Source organism: Pezoporus flaviventris, unplaced genomic scaffold (genome assembly GCF_033815535.1).
Source record: "Pezoporus flaviventris isolate CSIRO_AGI_PZ_B2104156 unplaced genomic scaffold, CSIRO_AGI_Pfla_v1 ptg000100l, whole genome shotgun sequence".
NCBI classification, from domain to species: Eukaryota; Metazoa; Chordata; class Aves; order Psittaciformes; family Psittacidae; genus Pezoporus; species Pezoporus flaviventris.
Window position 1 is genome coordinate 2,535,059 of NW_026892648.1, and position 16,777 is coordinate 2,551,835.

General features: G+C 44.2%; 1 protein-coding gene across 3 annotated transcripts in view; it reads right to left on the reverse strand.

The window, feature by feature from the left end:
• Positions 1 to 325: 325 nt before the first annotated feature.
• Positions 326 to 16,777, reverse strand: part of FAM219A (family with sequence similarity 219 member A) — an 87,595-nt gene continuing 71,143 nt past the window's right edge. For 2 of the 3 annotated variants that reach the window (XM_061477251.1, XM_061477249.1), the window contains exons 3-6: positions 6,115 to 6,217; positions 1,948 to 2,028; positions 1,531 to 1,585; positions 326 to 620 (exon numbers count right to left, since the gene is read on the reverse strand). In XM_061477251.1, coding sequence (XP_061333235.1) covers positions 462 to 620; positions 1,531 to 1,585; positions 1,948 to 2,028; positions 6,115 to 6,217 — 398 coding nt within the window. In that variant the 3' untranslated portion in view covers positions 326 to 461. The remainder of the gene's footprint in view (positions 621 to 1,530; positions 1,586 to 1,947; positions 2,029 to 6,114; positions 6,218 to 16,777) is intronic. The other variant, XM_061477250.1, reaches the window with a different exon arrangement.

Consider the following 16,777-nt stretch of genomic DNA (forward strand, 5'->3'; position numbering starts at 1 on the left):
TGCGCCCCAGTATCATTGCAAGTGAAACAAGGTTAGTGAATGAATTAAAACCCAACATCCTCTCACAGGTAAAACCTCCTGGCTCCTCAGACTCACCCCTGATCTTGCAGATGGATTATTTTTGGTGGGGCAATTACCTGCATCCCCATCTGACCCTTCCCATTCTGTAACAGACACCTTACAAAACATCCCCAGTGCCTACACAAACCAAGGAGGTATCTCTGGACAACTCTGCATTCACTCTCCAGACCAGTCAGTTTTGCCAGGCACTGCCTGGCGCTTTGAGCAACTTTTGTTTAACCATAATTTAAAATAACTTATCAACCAATCATAAAATGCATTTTTTGGTTTCTCCTGGCTCCATGAACACAAAGAGGTGCACGTCCTACCATAGGAGGAAGCAATGGCTGTTAAGTTTTACAGTTATAGTGGAAAGCATTGATCACAGCCTGCCGGCCTCACTACTGGATGTGACAGGCGGTGGAGGAGGTGGCTTGGCAACACATGCAGGTTGGGTTGACCGATTTAGGGGGGATTAGGTCGAGGTCCTCGTCATCTGGGATCTCATCTAACCGGTACCCATCCTTTAGCAGCTGGATGTTCAAGTCTTGGTTGATCTGCTACAGACAAAGGGACAAACAGTCAAACACTTGAGACTTCTGATGGTCAAAAGGTGAAGATGAAGGAGGTCCCTTATTCTGGAATGCATTCCCCCATCATTAGCAGCTGAGCCATCAATGAAAGAATCCCAGTTTTTGACCACAGGTGAAGACTGCCTTCTCTATTCTAGCTTCTTCCAGAATAGGAATATCTATGTCTAGAGTGAGATAATCCAGAGGTCGATAAACTATTATATTGTGGGATAATCTTTTAATGAAGACAAACCTTGATTTAAACTGATGTAATAATAATATTAATAAACCAACTGACAGTGAGGCACCCGTCTCACAGACTGGGGCACCCTATAGCACTTGAAAAGTGGTAAACCCTTTTGCCTCTTTGTAATCTCAGTTTCAAGAGCTGTCTAACCAGATCTGGGTGAACACCACTTTATCAGGGCCCACAGCTGGCCCAGATAATTTGATCTGGTCTCTGCTCTGGATGAACACACACTGGGTGACCTTGACTGCCCCAAGAACTGGAAATCACAGCACACCCTCAGAACCTTTATTTGTATCCTTAGCAAGCATATGGCTTCTAAGCTGGCACGACAGCCAAGTTGATGCTTCTGTACCACATGGGCCAACACCGCAGAACTGGGAAAAGCCTGAGTGAAGCCAAAGGTAGCTGTGAAAACAGCCAAAAGGCAGATCTCTGTGCCACAGAAGTGTGGGGATGGAGCCAACTGGATCACCAGGGAAGAAAGAAACATGACACAATTTCTGCAATGGCCCCTTCCAGACTCACAGTCTACAACTGCTAGTAAACTGCTGTGTAGCCATTTCTGGCAGTACGAGGCCACTTTAAGCTGTTTCTGGATGCTCTACTATTACCATTCATGGCAAGGACACATAGGAGAGTGTAACTCACCTCAGCTGATGAGTATCCCGAGGAGGAATATCTGGACATGTCAAAGTCATCATCACTGCAGGGAAGGACGAGATAGAGCAAAGAAGGGAACATTTAAAGAGACCTGTATTCCCTGGTTAGACCTATCTGTCTCACGTGAAACTGTCCTTGAGGCACAGAGAAGTTACCTCAAGGGGGCCTGGAAAGCAACTTTCACCTGTGACCCTCGTATGTTTCCATCACAGTGCTCCTTACTCACATCTCTTCCTACTTGTTTACACATACAGACGAGGTATGGCATATGCCAGAGGGCACAGCAAGGAAGAAAATGAGTGGTGCACAAAAGCAGTTTCTGCAGGAGTTACCTTCAGTTCTGCACTCTGGCACGAAAACTTTCTAGCTCCATAATGTATAGTGTCTTCTTAGCACTTTGCATACCTGTCTGTATCCAGGGCTACCAGTGGCTTTTCATCTGGACTCTGGTCTAATGATGAATAGCCTTTATTGGGAACGACGAGCCTGAAACAATTAAATGTCCATTAACCACACAGTAAAGCTCTGTACCACACACAGTCTACAGCAAAGCTATATGATAGTTAGGCTTTCCCCATCCCACTTCATTGCAAACCCTCCCTTATCAATGAAGATGTTTAAATGGGTGCAAATTACAGAAAGCAAGCTGTGTCTCTGGGCAGCTCTGCGCAATTTCCCACAGATGAATGCTGGACATGTGCTGGAAACATGCTCTTCCCTGGTTAAATAAAACACTGGGACACTCCACCCTTCATTCTGGTGAATTAGCACTGCCTGTCTTATCAGATTGCTGGGTTTTGTGGTATTTTTTTCCAGCAATGAGTACATGACACAAGCAATAAGTAAATAGGAGAAGGAGGCTGCCTAGGGAAAGGCAGAGGCCCAGTGCTCCTGCTATTCTACTGCTGGAAATCAGGGATGTAGTCTTTCTGCCTGAGTCCCTATCTATCCTCCCACAACTGAACTCTTCTGAGGTCTCAGTCCTAAGTTTAGAAATATGAGATGTATGAGCTGGTGGGTGCAGCATAACAGCCCACTCTGCCTAGCACTTTTTCAAATCCCATTATCTTATAATGACTTTCACTTCATCAGGAGTGTTACAAAGTCTGACAATGACTTTGCACCTTTAATTGCCTGAGAGCATGTGTAAAATGGAATACAGGCTTCAGAGCTTCTAGGATAAGGAAAATCCATTAATACAATGGTATCTAGTTCATAACAGGGTTCTTTCACCCACAGAAATGAACAAAGACTTTGGTTCATATTTAACATAAGATCAAACAAACAAAGAAAATGGAGTGAGATTCTGTGTTCAGCAGGTGGGAACCGTGAAAGTGATGAAAATCAGCTTGTTCAGTGGGTTAACTCGAGTTCTCTCCCATACAAAGAACTGGTCTTCAACAGCACACAATGATGCACAGTGACGCTTCACTTAGTTTGGGAGGTAGAAATTTAAAGGTTATAATCCATCTCATGCATGCTCCAACTGCTCTCTAACTACCTGAAATGTTTTTCTGCTTCTGCTCAGAAAATTTCAGGAAGCCACTACAATTTTAGCAATACAAAGGCCTGCCAGGAACTGAAGAGGAGTTAGAGAGAGTCAATATATCAAGTGTTATCACAAAGCAGATATATAGGTTCAAGACTACTTGTATTTTCTTACTGTGTTGATTGAAACACAAGATTAAAGAAATCAATTTACAAACTGATGCATCATTTCCAACTTGCTGCACCAGGGGACTGAAGAAAATGGGACCCACTTGCAAAATTCAATACCCCTTCTCATAGCACTAGGACGATTCTTCTGCTCTTGAAGCACATAGGAAGGAACTCAAGAAGCAAAGAGGACTGAAACAGAAGATGTGAGCTGGCAGCAGCAGCCTTTCCATACAGATATCAGAAGTATTGACTTCCATTCTCGCTCTCCAGTTTTCAAGTCTTTGATCCATATATACTCACTAATGATTGTTACTATACCAACAGTGAACAAAGCATTATCAGGGGATCAAAGAGAAGAACCCTTTCTGGTGCTACCTATTTAACTAAAAAAAAAATTAAAAAAAATCACTACATCTTTTTCTTGAGAAATATCTTTTTTTCTCCTCAGTAACATAGAAATTCAGTCTTTCTGCAACAGACAAAAACCGTGATAATGTCTCTTTCCCTCACATCCTGATTGTCCTTATTTTTGCTTCCCACTGCCCTTCGAACAAAGCTGCGTAGCAGTTGTAGCTGCTTTCATCTGCAACTGTCCCAGTATGAGCTTCTTGTCTCAGTGCCTTTGCTCACTTAACATGAAATATGTTATGACATATATCTGAGTTTAGGTTATCCTCAGAGTAGACTGCAATATCTGGCTGTGCCCAAGTGGTGCAGGCTCTGCCTGTGCTCGTAGCATGTGTGCCAGCATCACCCCAACCTTGGTCACATTTTATTTGCTCTTAGGGAGACTGAGTGTATTACTGATCCAGATCCTTTCACCTCTAAGGTTGGCTGTGCGCTTGCTCCAGGAGAAGAATGAATGGTGAAGTCAACCTGGAACTAGAGGCTGGATGTCAGAAATCCATACAGGTAACACAGAAGAACAGAAGCCTTGGGGAAGGAGGAGGCGGTGGAGTAAAGACTAGAAGAGGCAATGTGGTTTGCCTGAATGAAGGAAAACATATTTGATGAGAACAGCAGAACTCTTACAAGGGGGGAAACGGCTTTATTTATTTATTTATTTTTCCTCCTGCAGAGACCAGAGAAGGCTGACAGTTAAGACTAGAAACATAACCTGGATGTTTTGCAGTGTATCTTCTGTTATACTGCAACCTTTACACTGTGAAAAGAAGCTGCTTGAATAAACTTGTGCCATGTCTGCATTCCCTGGGTTGCCCTGTCTGTGGCAAGAGAAACTGAACCAGTCCCAGGTATTACTAGGGCTGTGCTCATGGTACAGCTTGGTTCCCAGAAAGCCAAGGAAGCTGAGGGATGAAGGCACTTGGACTGGTGAGACTCTGTGCCAGAACCTCCCAGCCATATGGGAACAACAGGGCTGGCTAAAGCAGTGGCTGCAAACCTCAGTTTTGCCGATCCCAAGGGATGCTTCTAAAACGATGTGCGACAAGTTACTAAGAAAAGCAAGGCTAGTGCCAGGAGGCTATGACTGGCTGTGGAGGGGTCTAAATGTCTTCTGAACAGTGCTCACATGTCCCCAGTGGAATAAAACTTAGCTGCTTGTTGGAAAGCTTTTGTTAATAGATGTCACTGTCACTGCTTTGCTCTTCCCCACTCAAATAACTTCTTTCATCAGCAGTTCGGAAACAGCCTCTCCAAGCAGAAGTCACTGATTTTACAGGTACGCACCTGTACTTATTCCATCTTCTCTCCCTCTGCTAATTTCAGTGCTTCTGAATCTCTCAAGTGACAAGTCTACTGTGATTTCTCCTGGGAAGCTAGCACACAGCCTATTGCCAAAAGAAGCCAAGTCTTTCCAGCTTGTATTTGCAAGACAAGGAGGAAGAGTGGGCATGGAAAACCCTGCATTTGCTGAATTTCTTGCTGCCACGAAGGGCCTGGCTCCTTTGCGTGCCAAACTCAGAGCCGGGAGCAATGCAGTATATTCCACCAACATTGCAGAGGCTTACAGAATAAAACTTGACAAAGTGCTGGCATGATTTATGACTACTAGTTTGGGTTTAGGGAATTAGTGGAACAAGGTACTTTATCTGTTGGATGTGTTGCATACAGAGAGGGTCTGACCTGCAGCTCCTGTTCTACTTAATACATGGTAATCTATGCAACTTTCCCATTCATCAGTAAATACTCAGCGTTCATGCAGATTCTTCTGTCTTTTTAAGTGAGATCCTGTACTAAAACTTGCCACCTTTCTAACTGCATGCAAAGCATGCAGTCCCATGGGCTCAGGGGGTTTCCTGCCTCCTGAATGCAGGTAAGTCATACACTGGTGTACTGGAGCTTGCACGAAAAAAATGGAAATACTCTAAAGCAACGTATTCAGCTAGGAATCTTTGTTCACAGCGGTCTGCAGCACTGCCTGATACTGTCATACAGAAATGTGCCAAAGCAGCTCCAGCAAAGTATGGCCATGCTATTCAAAGTGTGGAGGAGGTATATGGCAAAGCCATATGGCAAAGACATGGATTATTTACAAGCCTTAATGAAGTCTGTCAGTATGGGGAAGGGGGACATTGAAAAGGAGCAGGGGTACCACTGTGATAAAAGCAGCCAAAGAAGAACTAAGCTCTAAACCAATTTGTGTTACATGAAACAGCATCGTGCCTCTCCAACTGGCAGGTTTACATGGTACATGAGGCTACACAAAACATGCAAGACAGCCATGTCAAACCCCAGACTTTGACCAGGCTGGCCTGCACTGTCACTGGTCCTGGGCTCAGCTGTCCCTGCAAATCCCCAGGGCATGGGATGCAACACAGCTCCAGGAAGGGTCAGCACTGCTTTCCAAATGTCTCTGGCAGGGGTCAAATGGTGATGAACATGACCTTGCCCATTCTAAGGCCATTAGGGATTGCAGCTTAGAGTTCAGCTGAGTCCTTTTCAGTCCCTTACCTTGTTCGTGCCATCACGTTGTTCTTCTTGGGCTGCTGATTAACTGGGCTTCCCATGTTGCCATTCTTCAGGGAGCCCTTCCGAGCCAGCTCTCTCTGCTTCTCTGCATATGGGATACAAAGGGAAAAGCAAAATCAGGGCAACAGCCTGGCTGGCCATCATACAGCTGTAGAAATCCAGATCTGAAAGGTGCAAAAGGCATAGCAGAATTAATAGCAAAGTATGTAAGCTATCCATCTCCCAAGGAGGGACACTGCAAGGGCAGGATGAGCTGTGTCCCACTGTGTCCAAAGTCACTAGGGGTAAAACTCATGTACCTTGATTCACAGTAGCTTGTTGAGAATGCCACACTAAGATGCTCATGGAGCTTCTGGATGAGACCCAGACCCAGCTGAGGAAGAGAAAGGGCAGCGAACTTGTCTGTACCTGCACCCAGATGCTGTATGGACCAGAGGACTGTGCTTTGTGCCAGGCAAGGGAATTTATCCTTCTACCTTTTCTCCTTCTACTGAGGCTGCTGCAGAGAGGACCAGTGGGGACAGAAAAGCAGCACCATCATTAAGCGTTAGTCCAGCCCAGCTTGACACCATGCCTGAGTTACTACTGTTTCCCTAGACAGCAACTCACCAGACCAACACACCCTACAGCAGAAAGTGTTGCTGCCTTTCCTGCTTCTCCTCCTGGTAATCTGTGATGTCCCCTGTGTGCCTTTCTCTTTTATCTCACATTGATTCTTGGGAACATGCTTTCTTTACTAAAAAAAAACCAAACAAACAAGCGAAACATTTTGCAACTGTATTTTTAAACAGCATATTGTTCGCATAAATTTTCAGATATGTTTTATTTACTGCTGAAATGTACCTTAAAGCCATCAGAATGGCAAACTTTATGTATTCAGTGTAAAAGGGGATTTAAATTAGCTTCTCTTTTAGGACAGATTGTTTATTTTAACTTCTCACGACAGGATCACAACTAGAATTCAGGTCCTAAAGCTAAATAGGTATGCAGTGTCTGTTATTAATACAGCCCTGACTCCAGCAGGGATAGAAGCCCATGGATGATGAGGCTTTCATACAAACCCATGTTCAGCTTTCTGATTCAAAGTCCTTCCTTGTTTCCTGTGGGCAGTCAGTTGAGTTGAGTTAGCAATTGCAAAAGTGGAGCTAACTGCCCCAGTCTCATCCCAAAACACCAGGCAAGGCTTGTAGGTAAAAGCTGAGTGTGGAGTCAGTAAGGCAGGAAAGGGACCAATTAGAAACATTCTCCAGAGCATTGAGAAAATGTTGATAACAAATTTGGTGGCATGCCTGAATAATAGGGGTTTACCAGACTGCTTGCTGAGGAACCCGAATAGTGAATTTGTTTTGCTTCCCCTGCGGTGTGTGGAATATTCTGCTATATTGCAGATTTCATTTGCCTCGGAGAGGCAAAAAAAGAGCACTTTTTCCCCACTTGTTGTGGAAAAGCAGCATGCCTACCAGGGTGTGCCAGTGCAAGGTCTCTGTTCCCCCCCTTACCATACAGGTAAGAGTAGGGGGCACATGTCCAAAGCTGCCTTTTCTGAGGGACAAATAAGCTGCAGAGATGCCTCATGATGATGAGAGTGGCTGAGGAACCTGCAGAGAAGAGTACATACTCCTACAAGCCATGTTCAGCTCTGCTGACAGCAGAGGTGAATAAATGCTCATTAAACTTGGCAGGAAAAGGATTGGATTAATAACTCTCTGTGGCAAGAGCAACAAAGACTGATATAAGATTGAAGTCAAAACCTTAAATCAGGGTAATTTCTCTGGACTGGAACTTGCAAATTCACTGGTTATCTCTGTCTCCAGCATAAAAGGCTGGCGTTTTGCAGGCCATGTGAATTTTGGTATTCAGACATAGAGGAATAAAGGGTGATTCATGGAGGCAAATGTGCACAGCCCTAAATACAACACAACTGTCACCCATTCACACCAGAAGCTCCATCACTGATCACAAATACACTGTGCTGAGACACCATGCCAATGCTTTGAGAGGGTGTATATCATACAGAGCACCTGACTTAAATACAAGGTTACAGGTTTCATTTTCTGTCAAGGCAGTTAAGGCCTGTCTGAGCCCTTTAAATGGAATGGCACTCTCTGCTGTCTATTGATTGCCTGGTACAAGCACTAATGCTCTTCTCCAACTCAGATTACTCATTCAGCTGATCAATCAGGACTTTCGCTAAGCGCCTTCTTCCTTCAGTAGGTCTCTCCATGACTATTTCTGTGCTATTACTGAGTGCCGTCACACCATGTGGGTCTGAACAGCACCAGATTTCCTATTTAACCCTTTCTTTCTCTTATTTAGTGGCTTGGAGTGAAAAATCCCAATGCACTGTGTTTGCAGTAGGATCACCCATGCTTGTGTCCCCAGCCAAATTTCTTACGCGTGAATCAACAGTTCATCTCCCTCTTGGATGCTATGAATCCTGAGGCCCTAGTGGCTAAAACGTGATTGCTTTCAGGGTAGATGGGAGGCCTACTCAGCCCTGGTGTGTCAGGAAAAGTTCCTAACACAGTGGGGATATGCATGAGTCACGCCAGGCTTTGAGGCAAGGGAACCTAGTATTTGAGCTTTACAAGTATTAGGAACTACTGCTGCTTCCACCATCACCCGAGGGAGCTTTTGGGTGCCCATCTCTTGCAGTAATTCTGGGCTATAAATTCCAGCTTTGCACACCAACCTTCTGGTCCATCCAAATGGAGGAAGGAGTTTTTCAGTGCCTGTTTTCTGCACGGTGCTTCCTTCTGGTGTAGCAGTTGGAGTTTGCAAACCCTATTTCTAGGCAGTGAGCTCTTTCCCTCTGTTCTTTTAGAAATTGACTTCTGAAGATGTTACTTTCAAGGTCCAGCATTTTAGCAAACCCCCATAATTTCACAAATTAGTATTTCTCATAGCATCTGCGATCAGACACACACCCAGGAAAGAAAAGACAAGGTGAGAGAAGGAACAGCAACCTACCCTTGATACATAAATGGCATTTTCCTTTAGAATGTGTCCCATATTGGCTGATGCTACGCCCACATAAGTATGAATCCTAAGCTCGCAACCCTCCACTGACCCAGTTGTGCTAAGCTTTGTATGAAACCTGGCAACTGTGTATATGGGCAATTCACTGGGAATGAAAAGCCAAGATGCTCTTTCTTTTTGGGCCATCCCAGACTCTCAGATATGGTAGTCAGGCATTCCAAACTGGACTTAGATGAGACCTGTGTTCCCATGTGCCTCCACCAGCCTCAAAGCCACTGCTTAGCTTGAAACACTGAGAGCATGGTCCCACCAGAGGGGATAGGCATAGTCTGTCCTCAGCACTTGGTGGTTTTTGGTGCTGGGTATGGAAAGGGTTTCCATGTCTGTGACTGCCTGTGCTGCCTGCAGTGCTCCAGTACTTGTAGCAAACTTTGAGAAGGCAACACAGCTTGATGGAAAATGGATGCTGGCCCTACAAAACTGCCTAATTCTGTACAACTTTTGGGCACCAGAAGGATGAAGGAGGGTTAACGGGCACTCCTGCCAAATACAGAGAAAATGGGACATAAAAGAACAACTGAAAAAACAGAAGACTGTGATTTAAAGCCACTGGTGGTATTTTGTGTTCAGTAAGTTGGCTGCTGCTGATCAATGAAAAGCTAATACAGCAGAAATACAAGGTGAAGGATAGAGAGTTGGAGATGGGGAAGCCAGAATGAAACAAGGCTGCTCTTCAGCTGCTTCAGATAAATTACTAATAACTGGCACTAAAAGAGCAGTGTAACAGCAGAGCTCCAATACTGCTGTTTACATGGCAATTGCAAGTATTTGAAATAAGTTGATTAGCTTTCATTTTACTTGGCTGTTCTACTTTTTATCATTGTACCTAGTGAAATATGCACCCTCCTGTGACACCCCTTCCCATGAAATGGTTATGGGTGACCAAGCATACTCTGAGTACATGTGTGATGGCTTGCAGAGCCAATAGGCAATCATTTAGCAATACCAGCAGTGCAGGTACAGCTGGGGGAGAGACAGCTTTAACCAAATCCAGGCTCCTGCTGGCTTTCCACTAATTTTCCAGACACTTCTTTGAAGCATCAGCATAAAGCAGAGGAGATTGGAAGGGTGTGAAGCAGCCTGTGTGTGCCTTTGACATTAGGAAGTATGCTCAATTAGGAGTCTGAACATTCTGTCTTATCATTAGCAGGGTTGCTGTGTTGAGTAATATATTTGGTTTGCAGGGCAAGGCTTTTGTAGCAGCAAGGATACAGAGGGAGTTTTTCTGTGAGAAGCTGCTAGAAGCTTCCCCCATGTCTGATACAGCCAATGCCAACCAGCGCCAAGGCTGGTTGAACTGACCACAGTCCCCATTCTCCATCTCCCTGCTCTACTTCGTGGGGATGTAGGTAGAGAAATCATGAGTGAAGTTGAGCCAAGGAAGAACAGAGTGGTGGGGAAGGTGTTTTTTTTATGACTTGATTTTATTTCTCATTACCCTGCTGTCGAGGTTTAAACCCAGTCAGGTTTGATTGGCAATAAATGAAATTAATTTCCCTGAGCTGAGCCTGTTTTGCCCATGACAGTAATTGGTGACTGCTCAGTTGGTGAATGTTCTCTCCCTGTCCTTACCTCAACCCATGAGCTTTTCATTTCTCTCCCCTGTCCAGCTGAGGAGGGGAGTGACAGAGCGGCTTTGGTGGGCACCTGATATCCAACCAGGGTCAACCCGGCACAGGTAATCTACCTGCTCCGTGCTTGAGTGGAGTGAAGCAGCATTAGCTTCTTTTAGTGTGAGGCGTGCCTGCCTATGGCAGGGGGGTTGGAACTGGATGAGCTTAAGGTCCTTTCCAACCCAAACCAGTCTATGATTCTATTCCATGATTCTGTTCCAGTGGAGAGCTCTGTGAACCCAGACACAGCTGTGCTGTCAGCATGATTCACAGGAATTCAGCTGCACTAGCTCCATTTAAGCTACTCCTGGACATTGTGTCAGAAGGGGAACACATGTGTGTGTACATGTGTGTTTGTATGTGAGGAGGGGGTCCACTGTCCTTCTGACACCACAATACTGCTCTGAACAGCACACGGGGCCTTTTGTCTGGACCTGCATCACATCATGCCTCTCCTTTCTTGTCCACTTTAAGACACTTTGTCTCCTTATGACATTAAAATAATTTAAAGAAAGAACATGAATCTGCTCAATGAGCAAGCTGCTACCTTTGTGCTAGCCTCAAGCTAGCCTGACCCCATCTGAGTCATTCAGCATCTGTTCCGAGTGCTGCTTCAACGTAAGCTCTACTGGTTAACAAGACAACAGCCAGAGAAGGCCAAAAACCTTTCAATGAGGCAGCAATAATACCTACATACAGCAGAGCAAAGGAAATGCATTTTACAGACGTAATCAGGATCACAACTCTCCCAGCCTTGCATCCTGTCTGGAAGAGGTCTCGTATTATAGCTGTATGCAAAGGTCCTCACTAAGATGGTCCTCCAGCATGCGAAGCACTCAGCTAACCATCCCACTGTGCTTTCACCTACCTGATTTAGGATGTGTCAGACGACAGGCATGCTGACAAATGAAGCATGGTCCCACAGGGAACCTCTGTTACAGAAAATAATGTTGAGAGGAGCTGAATTCTCCCCTTACCACTGGGAACAGCTACAGCCCTTACGGATGATTTCAAGCACTGCTGTTTAGTGCAATTTAAAATGGTTACCTGTTCAGCTGGCTGGATGTGTCTAGCTACTTTATGATGGGGGAAAACAGCAATGGAGTATGTGAAGGAGAATGGACTTAACATGGATGTGTTTATGTCAAAAATCAGACTAGAATAAATACTTAACATTATTCCTCTAGTTTTAGTGTTTAAACAAAAGCACAACCAGTTTTAATAACATCTTCCTGTTTTAAAAAAAATTAACATCTTCTTTGGTACATGTTACTGTGAAGCAGGGGCATTGCTCTTCCTTACATTCTGCCCTGAAACAGAAATGGCAAAAGCAGAAACATGCTTCAGTCTCCTGCTTCTTTTGCAATATGAGGTAAAGCAGACAACCCAGAATTTGGTCAACATCACCCTGTACTATGCTGAAGAGCTATTTGGAGGGTCAGATCCCTCAAATCTGTGGTTCTCATTTGTCCCAAGATAGTGAGTGTCTCTGGCTAAGGTCAGACAGTGGTGAGTGGAGAGCATTTTAGGATGCCATTGCCTCTCACTTTGTTCCCTGACTACATGCATCCTCTTCAACCGAGGCAGCCTCATCAGCACAAATGCCATTCAACGGCAGACAAGGCTGATTTGCTTCCTTTGCACTGTGGGTTGGAAGCATGCAGATGCTGACTGCTCCTGTCTCTTTGCTGAAAGCTGCTGGCTGAAGCTTCCTAACTCAATTGCTTGTGACCTGCCTGACCAGGGAGAGATGGAGCTTCCTGCTATGGGGACACTGCAGTGTGGGTCCATGGGATTTGCTTCAGGGGGAAGAGAAATTAATCCGGTGTGACAGAGTGGTATTTTTCCATCTTCAAGGTCTATGAGATGAGGTTTGGGGATATATTTGCCTCTCTGTTCCCCAGGGTCAGCCAAACTGTTTCAGAGCCTGAGGTCTGCAGTGATTCCCTGATGAATTCTACCTTCTCAAGCAGGCTGAGAATTTAAATGACACAGTAAATAAAATTAATCTGTCTGTTCAGATCCCACTGAGTGATGAAGAGAGTCATGAGCAAACAGAGGGAAAAAGAGCAAAGTCATGACTACAACTTCCTGTTCAAGCCCAAGTCCTGCTTTCGGCTCACTTGCACCATTTAGCTCAGGGACATTAGCATGCATCTGGTTAACACTCAAACCTTCAATAACTTTCACCTCTAACAGAGTATTTGTCAGTGGGGACTGTGTCACTTCTTGGAGAGATTTCAGGGTACGTACATCAATAGGAGCTTTGCCTGCAGGCTGTACAGAAAGGGAGGTATAAGAAAGCTGTGTGCTGGAGCCATCCTGATCCCCGTGAGGGCTGCACTCCCTCAAGAGGTTTGGAGAGTGTATATGTGACCACATGCATGGCATTAGCACAGCTGATGGCTGTGCCTCCCTGCATCCCAAAGAACAGAAAAATAAAAAAGTTATTTTTACTAAACAGGGGTAGCAGAAGCAGAAGGGATCTCTCCGTGGCCAGCTTTCTGCTCTCAATATAGGGAATATGGTTTCAAGCTGACAGGTACTGGGTGTCAGTGCTGATTATTCAGGACAGGCCATCTGAATCTGAATCTTAATAAGGATGGTTTCTCCTAGCTTCAGGAAAAGCTGTTGAGATATATGTCCTGGTTTCAGCTGGGATATAGCTACTTTTCTTCCTAGCAGATAGCACAAGGCTGTTTTGGCTTTAGTGTGAGAATAACGTTAACAACACAGGGATGTTTTAGCTGTTGCCAAGCAGTGATTATTCTAAATCCAGGACTTTTCCCTTTCCCATGCTATGAGGAGGGGCACAAGAAGCTGGCAGGGAGCACAGCCAGGGCAGCTGACCTGAATTAGCCAAAGGGGTATTTTATGCAACATCCTGCTCAGTATATAAACTGTGGGGAATTGGTTGGGAGCCACCAATTGCTGCTTGGGGCTGGGCTGGTCATTGGCTAGTGCACGGTGAGCAATTGTGCATAACTTGGGTTTCCTGAATTTTATTTCTGTAGTTGTTGTAATTTTTTCTATAATTATTATTATTATTTTACTTCATTTCAATTATTAAACTGTTTTTATCTCAATCCATTAATTTTACCTTCTTCTGATTCTCTTCCCCATACCACCTCGGGGAGAGGCTGAGCAACTGATTGCATGGTATTTAGTTGCTGGCTGGGATTAAACTATAACAGTGGTCAGATAGCTAAGTTATCCAACTCCCAACTTGGGCTAGACATAGTATTTTTATCTGAAGTACATTACTTCTGCTGACCCACCCAAACATGGGGTAATTAGTGAACTACATCTAATTGTGAGACCTGGCTAGCTGGCATATAAATCTGTCTGCCAAGGTCTCTCTTGGACCAGGTTTTAAACATCCAAGTAGCTACATTTCCTTATGTTTTGTTGATCTGGCTGCTGTTCTGTCCCTCTGGCATGGCTGATAGCTGGCACAAACAACAATGGATAGCTGGCACAAACAACAATGGGCTTTGGGTGCTTTTAGCTCCTTTCAGCTTCCAAGAAGGCCTGAGCAGATAAAGAACTGGTAAATGACATAGGGAGTACAAAGGTAATGTTTTCATCTCTTATTCAAGGATACAGCTCTTCAGCTTCTACAGGAGGTACTATAACAAGGGCTCAGTGCATTGCATGCACAGCAACACAGGGCTCATATTGGGTCGGTGCTCACCTAAAGCACTGCCTGCACAAGCTACAGAGAGGTTTATGATGGCCTGGCTGATGTCACTTTTTGCATTTCCCATCAGAAAACACACCAAACTGAAGTGCCATGCTATTTGTTAGCACAGAGGAGGATGGGTGAATAAGTGCTTCCATCCTGACCAAAGACATCATCTACTTACATTACAAGCATCTCCAGAAGTGGCTTTATGTTCTAGCAAGCATGTTCCAATCTCCTAGCCATGCTATCCCATCCCCAAAGCTCATTTATCTGACCCTCATGTGATTATAGGAAGGAGTGACTTCTCTGTTACTGCGATTCAGTACGTAGGAGAGTAGGGCATCCATGCAATGAGCCACCTAGCAAAGAAAATCTTGTGGCTTCTCCCCTTAGCCAAAAAAAAAAAATCACTATTTTGAACACTATTAAGAGCATTTTACCTCTTCAAGGCACAACATAATCACAAACCATCTTTCTTACACAGTAAGTTGTGTTTTACTGCCAGGAGAAACTATCTAACTGCTTTAACCTTAAAGCCACGTAGAACATCTGTGGCAGCAGGGAAGCACAAAACCAGGATTCCTGGCTCCCAGTCCTCTGCCTGCGCTGTCTCTGCAGCCATTTTAGACAGGTTGTGACTATGTAGCAGCCAGCAGCAATTCATCTCTCTTCATCTCTGAACATCCCTCTGTACTGATTTCAAGCACACCTACTGTTGCAGCTCCCAGCCCACAAGGACATTCTGTTGCGATTCAATCTGTGCTTTTTCATGTAATTTTAAGGGTTGAGACTTTTATTCCTAATGGCTGCAAAATACTGCATATAAAGATTTCATTTATCACTGTCAAATTGGAATATATGAAATCAGTTTAATTTTTTTTTTTTTTTTCATTTTTCACATTTACCTTCAGAAAGGGATTTATTTGGTATTTTCATGTACTTTTCAAAGAATATTTTTCCTGCCAGCAAGAAGCACAAAGTTAGATAACTGGGGAAGTGTTTGCATCCTGACAAACCCAGCTAAAAGGTTTCAGTTTATAAACTGAACTCTACAAGATGTAATTCATAAAGCTCAGCTACTCTGTCCATTAACATACTTTAAAGGGAGAGAGACAATGAAGTTATTTCACCTAGACAGAAACTTCTGCAAATACCCCATTTCTACCCAACTGAACAGAGGTTTACGTAAAAACCATCTGCTGGACCCTGCTGAATGTCTATTATCTGCAATTTTACTCTCTTCATTTAAATAGCTCTCATCATTTAAAGCATCACATGCTAATGGCATAATCTGCCAGATGAACAGAGTTAATATTAGCACACACATCACATTTGTTGTGGGTCCTGATGTTCTGTGAAGAAGCATTAAGGTCATTGAGGCATGTAGTTAAGTAGGGTGTATATTTAGGAGAGTAACAATACAGACTTGCTTAGCTGAATATTCACAGCCTTTGGTTACTCAGGAGATCATCATATAGTGCATATTTGTATAATAAGCACTTGAATAGAGCCTGACGTAAGTAGGCCTGAACTGCATGCACTTAGTCAAATGTCCACACTTACATGAGTCTAAATGCACATTAAGTAACTGATCTACAGCAGAGAGCATCTGTTTTATAGCCTATAAGAACTACAGATTTAGTTCATTTGAAACACAGTGTAATTGTGAAAGCTTTCACTGGCCAGCAGACACCACTGTTTGCAATGACTTGTTGAGTTCCCATCTAGTAGCCAAAACAAATGACAGAAGTGCTAATGCCACAGGCAGTCCAAGAGCTTGGAAGGGACTCAGCTCCTGACTCCAGCTTCCTGCTTGGAAAGAACCCTTGGAATTATTCTTGTTGCCGGAACTGGACTGCAGCTGATGCTCCCAGCTGTGTTTCTGGCTTTGATTTAGCACCAAGAAGTTATATATTTGATCCATTCTTCTTTATCACCTGCTGCACTGGGTTTCTACAACCCTGTGCATTTGAAACGAAATTCTGTATTTTCTATTGAGTAAAATGAAAGCAGACGGAGAAAGGCAATGAGGCTGGTTAACACAGTGAATGGATGCATATTCCTCACCCCACCATGATTTGAGAACTCCCTGCTCTGCAGTAAGATACATACTGTTTTCTTCCCTGGAAAACAGAACGAAAGAGTGCTATTAACTCTGCTCCCCACAAGAGGACTTTCAGGCATTGTTTCACTAGATGAATTGCCTGTTTATTATGAATCTCTACGGGAGAACAGGATATGTACAGCCCAGGGTGCCTCTTCCTGCTATTCAATTTATCAGCCCAGTTCCGGGTACTTGGATCAGCAG